Below are 9,904 nucleotides of genomic sequence, written 5' to 3'. Positions count from 1 at the left end.
AAAAAAAATTATATTAAAAAATAAATCATGAAAAATATATATCACCATTACTCATCATCAGGGAATTGCAAATCAAAACCACAATGAGATATCATTTCACATCTGGTAGAATGGTCATCCTCAAAAAACAAGAGATAATGACTTAAATTAGTGAGGATGTGGAGAAAGGGGAACCTTATGCGCTATTGGTGGGAATGTAAATTCATACAGCCACTATGGAAAACAGTATGAAGGTTCCTCAAAATAATTTAAAAATGCAGTAATCCCATTTCTGGGTATATCTCCAAAGGACAAGAAAATAGCATCTCAAGGAGATACATGCATTTCCAGGTTCACTGCAGCATTACAACATTCAAGGTATGGACACAACTTAAGTGTCAGTCAACAGATGAACACATCAAGATGTAGAACGTATATACAAGGGAATATTAACTCAGCCATAAGAAAAAAGGAAATCCTGCGATTTGTGACAGTATGGATGAACCAGCAGGGGCATTATGCTAGATAAAATAAGTCAGATAGAGATAGACAAATACTGTATGATATCACTTATATGTTGAATCTTAAAAAGTCAATCTCATAGAAACAGAGACCAGAATGGTGACTACTGAAGCTGGGGGTGGGATAAACGGGGAGATGTTGGTCAAAGAGTACACACTTCCAGAAAGAAGATGAATAAATCCTGGGTATGTAATAAAAACTTAATTTATGACCTAACTATAGAGTAACATCTAAATTGTGAGGTTTTGGTCTTTTGAGAAAGAGACAAAGATAGACCTGTACAAGCAGGTGCAAGCAGGTGCAGAGAGAAAGGGAGATACAGAATCCGAAGCAGCTCCAGGCTCTGAGCGGTCAGTACAGAGCCCCACAGGGGGCTCGAACTCACAAACCTTGATATCATAACCTGTGGTAAAGTCGGACCCTTAACTGACTGAGCCACACAGGTGCCCAAGTAACACCTAAATTGTGAAACGTATACTCAGCATTAAAGTTATACCAAACTATGCTGTATAAGGGCATTTCTGAACATGAGTCTTCTTAACTCTTAATGGGAACTTCACTCACATCAAACATGGTGTACTGACAGAAGTTTCACCACTCTCTGGACCCAGCAATTCTTAAATTCTCAAAAATATCCAGAGAGGGCAGCAGCAAGCTCACCCGGTAGCACTTGTGATGTTTCCAGAGAATGCACCGAGGAAACAAGCACAAGGAGCTTATGAGCTTTCTTGTGTAAGGCTACCTTTAAGCCCAATGCATTGATACCAATTTTACTATTAACTGTTTTACAATTTAACTTAGCTTCTTAGTGGGTGTCAATCAGACCAATGCCCCAAACTTAGTTATCACCTGAATCATTTACATATGCTGATCTTGTGATCCCAGACTGGCCTCTCTACCCAGAGCAGTCATCTCAAATTACACACCACCGGCCACTGATAGGGCTGGGGAGGTCAGTGAGAAGACTGAGTAATGAGATCATTACAAATTCACTACCGACCACTACTGGAAAAATATCAAGGTGCACAGTATAAAAGACAACAGAGGTGCCTAGGTGGCTCAGTGGGTTAAGCAGCAGACGTGGACTCAGGTCATGATCTCACAGTTTGTGGTTTGAGCCCATCTTGAGCTACTTGCTGACAGCTCAAAGCCTGGAGCTTGCTTAGGATTCTGTCTCCCTCTCTCTCTGCCCCTCCCCTGCTTGTGCTTTTTCTCTGTCAAAATAATAAATAACTATTAAAAAAAAAACAAAGTTCACAGGGCTTAAAAATGACAGAAATTTCTTATACAATACAACATCTAATGCAATCTAATTCAAGGCATGTTTATAATGCATGATAATCTTTTTTCTTGAGTCAAAGAAATAAAAAGAATTGTCAATTTGGATTTATGGTTATTGCTCAGTTCCCAATTTCATCACAGGCAATCATCTTTTATAACATTATATAAAACTATTCAAAATGCCTCTTTAAGGTTTTTGTCAGCCACTTCATGCAAAAGGGCTGGCTGAAATATTATCATATTTGGAGAGTCTGTTTGGGTCTGCTCCAAAATAAAGCCTAAGCAGTAAATACAAAATTCACATTAGGGGGTAAGGCTCCTCACGGGGGTGGGAAATCACTCTCCTGAGCAGCTGACACTGAGGCATCACGAGAGGCCTATGACTGCTGACCAAGAGAAACAAGCCCTATGTATTAAGTTGCCAGACACAGAAAATAAATAGTATTTTCAAATATCATCCTCAAGTGGAAAATCACAAGAGGAGACATTCAGAAAACGATGCTTTGAGCTGTGATGGAGCTGCTGTTCACCGAGGCAGCTTCAAGTGGCAGTACCCCAGAGTGAGAAACAGCAGGGTTTGGGGGGTTTTCTCCACAATGGTTAATAATTTTCCTGAGGGAAAGCCAACTAACTTTCAAGTAACCCCTACTAAATTTGTAAACTGAGAGGTTCACGCGAATCAGGAGATTAAAATCTACGATATTCATAATTTAGTATAAACTATGCACTAGCTACTTAAAAATCTCTGCTCCATAACAAAAATATAATTATTATTTTTGGCTCACAATGTTGACAGCATAAAAAGCAAATTATTTCATTTTATTTCTTTAAATTACAGTAGATAAATCATTAAGTTTCACATATACATGTATAAAACTGCTTTCAGGCTAAGGATCTGATACAATAATAAACTCTAAATTTATCAATTTTGCATTTTTCTGTTTCATATAATGAATCATACTGCATCCCAATGAGTAATAAAAGCAAAACCAAGCCCCAAGCCTGCTATACTATAAAAATGTACCTAGCTTTATCATAACTACCATCTGCCTGTGGGAAGGAAAAGCTTCTGTGAATCAATTATTATCCAAAGGCAATATTATTTTTTAAGAAAGTGAAAAGTTACGCTCACACATATAGATCAATACCTTTCCAGGGACCCGGAGACTCTCAATGGCACCAAGATCACTAAGGCTCTCCGGAGGGCTTTTCAGACCCTTAAGAAAATAATAATAAAAAGAATTTTAATTATGCTGCAGAACTGTAAAATAAAAATCACCATTAAAATAGAAATCACCATTAAAAACAGAACTTTTCCTGCTTTAAACTATATAGAACACATGCTCTAAAAACAACTGTCACTTAATTCATATAATACTATTATTAAATAAAGGTGTACTTTTGAAATTAAAAAATATTATATGACATCTTCATAACTAATGGCTGAAGTCTAATTTAACCATAGTTTTAAAAACAACCAAGAGAGGGGCGCCTGGCTGGCTCAGTCCGTTAAGCATCCAGCTTCAGCTCAGGTCATGATCTTGCAGTTCGTGGATTTAAGCCCCGTGTCGGGCTCTGTGCTGACAGCTCAGAGCCTGGAGCCCGTTTCAGATTCTGTGTCTCCTTCTATCTCTGACCCTCCCCTGCTCATGCTGTCTCTCTCTATCTCTCAAAAATAAATTTAGAAAAAGCATAAAAAATTTTAAAAAAACAAAAGAAAATTGGATGACAAAAGTTTTTCATTCTATGACAAGTTTTTCATTCTACGAAAAAAAACTTATCTATTAATCATTACCAAATTCTCCTGATAAGGAACAAGTATGATTCTCTGATATAATACACCAACCAACTGAGCTGATCAAAGACTTTTAAATACTACTAATTGTTTAATTAAAATGTAAGGAAACCCTTGATTCTACCTGATTATTTCTCACCAATGCAACCAATTTATACTGTATAACAGACACTTAATCTCCCATCGTGCAGCTTTCTACTGTTTAGCTCCCTGGTACCTGGGAATTTCTATATTCACATCAACTGAGGGATTCTGAAAGTCTCATTTGTACTGGGGAAAGTGATCAAGACAGAAAGAAGTTAGCAATCTAACTTTTCTTTGAGAGCCCCTTTTTAAACACAGGCCACTCAGTAGATAAAGTCCCTGTAAATATTAGTCTGTGAGGGGCGCCTGGGTGGCTCAGTTGGTTAAGTGTCCGACTTCAGCTCAGGTCATGATCTCACGATTCATGGGGATTCATGGGTAAAAATCCCACATGGGACTCTGTCCTGACAGCTCTGAGCCTGGAACCTCCTTCAGATTTTGTCTCCCTCTCCGCCCTTCCACTGCTTGCTCTCTCTCTCTCTCTCTCAAAAATAAATAAACATTAAAAAAAAGCCTATGAGCAAAATTAGCTGATATATAAATGTGAGGTGAGTTTTGTCCCTTAGGTACCTTATATTGATCCTCTGATGTCCTCAGTACTCAAATAATATGGTATACTTAGGTTGACTATTAGAGACTTAGAGCAGAACTTGCTTATTTTTAAACTATAGAGCCATGTATTCTATCTCCCCTATTATAAAACATGGCCAGTAATAACTATAATTTTTTATGCAACAGATCTTTGTCTCACTCCCAAGTATTCCATTACTCCCAGAGAGCCTCACACCCAGCTTTCCCTCACTTTCATTCTCTCTCGTATTCTATCTACCCCTCTTCCTCACACTCTCTCTCACACACACATATACACATACATGCACACATACACATGTGCATGAGTGTAAAACTCATAACTTGATTCAAAAACATGAGCACCCCTAAAATATATTTTAAAAATACAACTGCCGTGCCTTTTAAATAAATATTTTTAAAATTACAGATTTGTGTAATCAGTCTAACAGAAATTCTTGGAGGACTATATCAAATGGAATTCTCTCTGTCCCCAGAGCTACTCAGTAAAGAAACAAATGCCTTAAATGTAAAGTGATAATACACCAATATCTAGGAAAGGGCCTTACCTCCAGATTAGTCACCTCATACAATAATTTAATACTATATGGCAACTTTCTACCAAATGTACAAAATAAAAGTTGTAAAATTGGAAACCCTATTACACGTTAGGAAGCACAGGAGCTCAGTGATTCAGGGGATGGGCTCTGTGGTCTTGAACAACTTACCTACCTTGCCTGTCCTTATATTCTAATGATGGTGACAACAATACAGAGGCCAATAGTAAGGAGTAAAGGAGATAATGTATGTGGGAGGCCAAAATCAGTGTCTGATACATGGCAAGCATTCTTTAGGTGCTAACCATTATTCTGATTATTACTGTGATCACTGACAAATACTTCTCTTTAATCAAAACAGAAATGAAGAATTACATAAGTGTGTCAGACATCTGACACTCACCTGCATTTTTCACATAAATGTCGCAGAGCACATCATCTGACACTCACATGTATTTTAAGATTAGCAAGTTTATTAACAAGTTTATAAATTTCTACTCACAAAAATGAAATCATTTTTATCTCTACTTCTCTAAAATAGGAAGTCACAGTTATAACTGTAGTACTCTGCTTTTATGAAATTGAAACTCACTGTAATCATTAACCATTATTTGATTTTCTTTTATATTTGGTATTTGTTTTGAAATTTTCCTGTTTAAATTATTTAAAACTCAGCATAAATAATATCTGCCCCTACACTTTACTTCTTTGCCCAAAGCAGAGTTTAACACTTCAGACTACTTCATTATGTCTAAATGAATCTTCTATTTCCATTTATGAGACCAGCAACTAAACGTCCCAGTGATCAAACGGAGCATGTGAAGTGATTTCTGCCTCTTTTTCTTTTCAGCAAAATTCAACACTGTGGTTATACACTCAGTCCTCAGTTCCTCTGTAATCCGCCTAACCCAGCCTTCCTCCCCTCCACTTCTTGAGAAGTGCTGCTGTCAGGTCACCAATGGCCTCCATGCAGCTCAGTCCAAAGGCTCATTCTCACCTTCCGTCACTCATCTGCTGCAGCATTCAGCTGGTCACTCCTTCCTCTTTTCAATTCTTTATGTGGCTTCCGGGACCCGCTTTACTTGGTTGTTCTCTTTGTCCACCATTTATCCAACAAATATTTACTGAGCGTCTGGTAGGGGATAGGTGGTCTTTGAGATGCTGCCGTCTTACCTCACTGGCTGCTCCTTCTCAATCTGCCTTGCTAGATCCACTCTAACCTTCTAACACTGAAATCTCAAAAGCTCCAACCATGGACCGTTTCATATCCATGCTCAATCCATTGGTGAGTTTAGCCACTGTATATACCTTGTATATGTTTTTAAGTCCCAAATTTTTATCTATATCCTGTGCTTCTCCTCAGAAATTCAGACCCTTAGCCAACTGCCTATTTTTAATCTTGCCACTTAAATATCTAAAAGAAGCTTTCAAAAAGCAAGTCTAAAAACTTTCTGCCTTCCCTGAATCTGTTCCTTCCTCAGCCTTTCCCATTTTGTTAAATGGCAATTCTAATTAAGGGGGCCAAACCATCTGGAGTCAACCTTAATGATTCTCCTTCTCTCCCAGCCCAAATCTGATCTGTCAAGAAGTCCTGTCAACTCTAAATGTACAGTATACCCGTGGATCCAACCTCTTCCCAACCCGTCCACCACGAGGACTCTGTTTAAGGCCCATATCCTCTCTCATTCAGAGACTGCAATCGCATCTTTATTGTTCCCCCTGTTTTTGCTCTTTTCCCTCTTTAGCCTATTCTTTAAACAGAGGCCAGTCTATGCTGGCAGTGGGGAACCTGCTTAGGATTCTCTCTCCATCTCATTGCTGCCTCCCAAGTAAATAAAAAAACATTAAAATGAATAAATAAAAAATAAAAAGAGGCCAAAAAGATCTTTCTGAAGGCCATGTATGTAAAATGACATCACTCCTCTGCTTGCTATTTCAATTAGAATGGAAGCATGGCTTTGGTTTTAGTAAGGAGAAATGCAGTAAGAGATGAGGTCAAGATGAGGTCCTGTGTGATCTGGCTTCCTGCGTTCGGCCATCATCCCAACCTCATTCCCTACTATTTTCTCCTCACTTGACTCCACCCACATTGGCCTCTTGCTGTTCCTCAGCCATGCTCCTGCCTCAAGGCCTCCACATTTGCGCTTCCTTCCATCCAGAATGCTCCTTCCCAAATATCCACGTGCTTTGCTTCCTCACTTCCTTCAGGTTTTTACTCAAATGTCACCTTCTCAGTGAGGCCTCTCACAGCCACCCTCTATAAAATTATAAACAACCCCAAACTGCCAACATCTCCCAAGCCCCCCATCCCCTGTTCCTCCAAAGCGTTAATCCCTACGTCTGTCTGCCTGAGCACTTGTCTAATTTGCTCACTGCTGCACACCCCCAAACGTAGAACAGTGCCTGGCACATAGCGCTCTGTAAACATTTGTTGAATGAATTGAAAGAACAGAGGCCAGCATAATAGAGAAATCTGAACAGACCTCATCTAAAATAAAGAGAACTAACAAAGCCCACCTTCCCACTCTTTTCCAAACCAAGATCCTTGCAAAGCTGAAATGCAAAAAAAACCCCTAAATTTCATAGACCTTTTATATCTCTCCACATTAATAATATTATTAGCATATTCCTTAGCCTCACAAAAAAAGAAACATCTGTGTGTATATTTATTTGTAATACTGCTACATTTAACCCAATAATAAATGTTACTAAATAGAAATCTTCCAATGTAACTCCAGGCAGCACTCTATTTTCATACCTCAAAGATGCATGAAATGTGTATTAGTAACAACTAAACATGTGGAAGTCAGGCCATAAACAAATATAATTAGGATGACTTTTAAAATCTGTATAAAACTTCTAACTTTATTTGACTTTTTACACAGTACAGTTCCAGTTTTTTATTGTGTTCTTCAAGGTTTTTCTATCCCCACTAAGCACTGATTTGAGCTGCTCAAGTTTAATAAGTAACTGATAGAGGATGAAGAGTCACCATTTACACAACAATTTCACTACATTTAGGAGATCTAAACTAATCACCGGTAGCTAGACATGTGTATTTTTTTCTCTCCCTTCAGTATTACAAAATGGATTAAAAACCAATAAAACAACCAAAGTTGCTGTACAGGGATGACTACACTGAACTGTATGGCAGGCAACATGAAAGAAGACCAAGCTTAGCTAATGCACAAAAATCCTAATTCAGCATTCTAGAAGCCGTTTAGGAGGAGTAGTGGTATAATGTACAAAAGTGCATATTGTTGTAAAAATTAAAAAGATACTAAAATCAAACAGACACCAAAAGTGAGCCTGAAATCATCTATTGTTGTTACTGCAACAGCCTGCTTCCAGTTTTCCCGCTTTCCCAGCATCGGTGCAGCCACTGAGAGGAACTCTGTGATCAAGTACTTCCTTCCTAAGACCCAAGAGCTAGCTGTGTGAACTCCTTTATCTCTTTACCTTCATCATAGCACCATCAATCTGACACCACGAGACACATGTTATCATTCCTATTATGGAGATGTGTTAATGCTCAAAAAAGTTAAGTGACTTCCTCAAGGTCACATAGCTACTACATAGCAGGACCCAAACATCCTCGAGTAACAAGTGGTCTGAACCATAATACTAGTACGCAACAAATGCGAGACATCGCGACTTAATTAAATCTTTTATTATTTTTAGAACTTTCAAATTTTATTTTCATGACATTAACAATATAATTTAAGAGGAGTAAAATAATCACATTTATTCTTCACATTCTTCAGGTATCTCTCAAATTCTGAATTCTCAAATAAGAATTTAATTTGGAATTTGTATTCTAATCAGCAACAAACCTACCTCACAAATGAAACCTTCACTAAATGACTATTCTCCAAAGTTCTCAAAATCTCTAATTTACAACTCTAAATGAACTATTCTCATATAAAAGTAATAAAGTATGACCAATTCTGGTGAAATATTAGAGTTGAATAAAGGTATCCAAAACTAAGTCATAATTGCTTGCTTGAAGGAAGCTGAGACATTACTAGGAAATCCATAACATTTATAAGGTGGAATAAAAAACAGCAATTATTTTGCCATAACAATGATTTTTTTAAGTATCACTTCACATGCATTAATTTATTGGTGACTCAGAACTGTAAGATAAGATTAACAAAAATTATTATTATTTTCATTTTAACATCTAGAAATTTAAGCTATAAGGTTTGGGAACTTGCCCAAAGTCATAAAGCTACCAATTCTGTCTTCAATTCATCCGCTTTTTTTCACTCTTTCCATGTCAGCTCTATTGCACAAACCTCACCTCCCTACCCAGGCCACCTGCTCAGAGACAAGACAGCCTGGATAAAGGGAGTCCTCCAGGTAGCTGGAGCTGTCACTGGAATGATGGCAAAAGAGAGAGGAAGAAGGGAGACAAAGAGAGCCTTCCCTGAAAGTTCCTCAGTGACCTTCTCTAAAGGAATGTTTCTGGGACGCTCCCGCCCGCCTAAGCAGGGCTCCGATGAGAGCTGCTCAGGTGAGTTTTCCAGGGTATGCCCCGACTTTCCAGTGCCCCTGCCACCTGCCACCAGCCATACCTTAGGTCTCCGCCCGCCCCGGCCCAGAGACAGAACATCTAGACTCCTCTACCAGCGGAATCGAAGGAGGCCTTTGCTTCAGCCTCTGCGACTTACCTGTCGGGTCATAAGAGATTTGATTTTTTGCATGTCGAAATCGTGAAAGGGGTACCGTGCGGCAGAGACCTGACAAATCACGCCTAAACACCAGACAGCTGGCCCGTACACAAGGAAGCCATAGTGAGTAGTCACGTGGAGCTGCCGACCCTGGTCATCCTCTCTTGCCCTGAGCATGCTGGGAATTGTAGTTTTTCGACTACCACCGACACCGGCAATGAGGAGGCGAGGACGGTCCAGGTACTACATTTCCCAGCAAGCAAAACAGTGGACGCTTTGGTTAAGCCTTCAAGTCTTGTTGCTCTGAGTGACCCGGACGACCGCCTGTCTTAACAGAAGCCTTTGCTCTTGGTAATTCCACTTGATAAGGCGAAAACCTAACTCGTAGGTGACCAGGCATTGAGCGACAGGAACAAGCACTGAGAAGCCAGTATATAAACCAGACT

General features: G+C 39.0%; 1 protein-coding gene across 2 annotated transcripts in view; it reads right to left on the bottom strand.

Moving 5' to 3' along the window:
* The window catches only part of VPS50 (VPS50 subunit of EARP/GARPII complex), a 131,793-nt gene extending 122,217 nt beyond the window's left edge, over positions 1–9,576 (bottom strand). For both annotated transcript variants that reach the window (XM_029929148.1, XM_029929157.1), the window contains exons 1-2: positions 9,459–9,576; positions 2,931–2,999 (exon numbers count right to left, since the gene is read on the bottom strand). In XM_029929148.1, coding sequence (XP_029785008.1) covers positions 2,931–2,999; positions 9,459–9,491 — 102 coding nt within the window. In that variant the 5' untranslated portion in view covers positions 9,492–9,576. The remainder of the gene's footprint in view (positions 1–2,930; positions 3,000–9,458) is intronic.
* Positions 9,577–9,904: the final 328 nt, after the last annotated feature.

The sequence above is a fragment of the Suricata suricatta genome, chromosome 2 (genome assembly GCF_006229205.1).
Source record: "Suricata suricatta isolate VVHF042 chromosome 2, meerkat_22Aug2017_6uvM2_HiC, whole genome shotgun sequence".
Classification (NCBI taxonomy): Eukaryota; Metazoa; Chordata; class Mammalia; order Carnivora; family Herpestidae; genus Suricata; species Suricata suricatta.
Note: the sequence above shows the minus strand (reverse complement) of the source record. Positions and strands in the feature narration are given on the sequence as shown.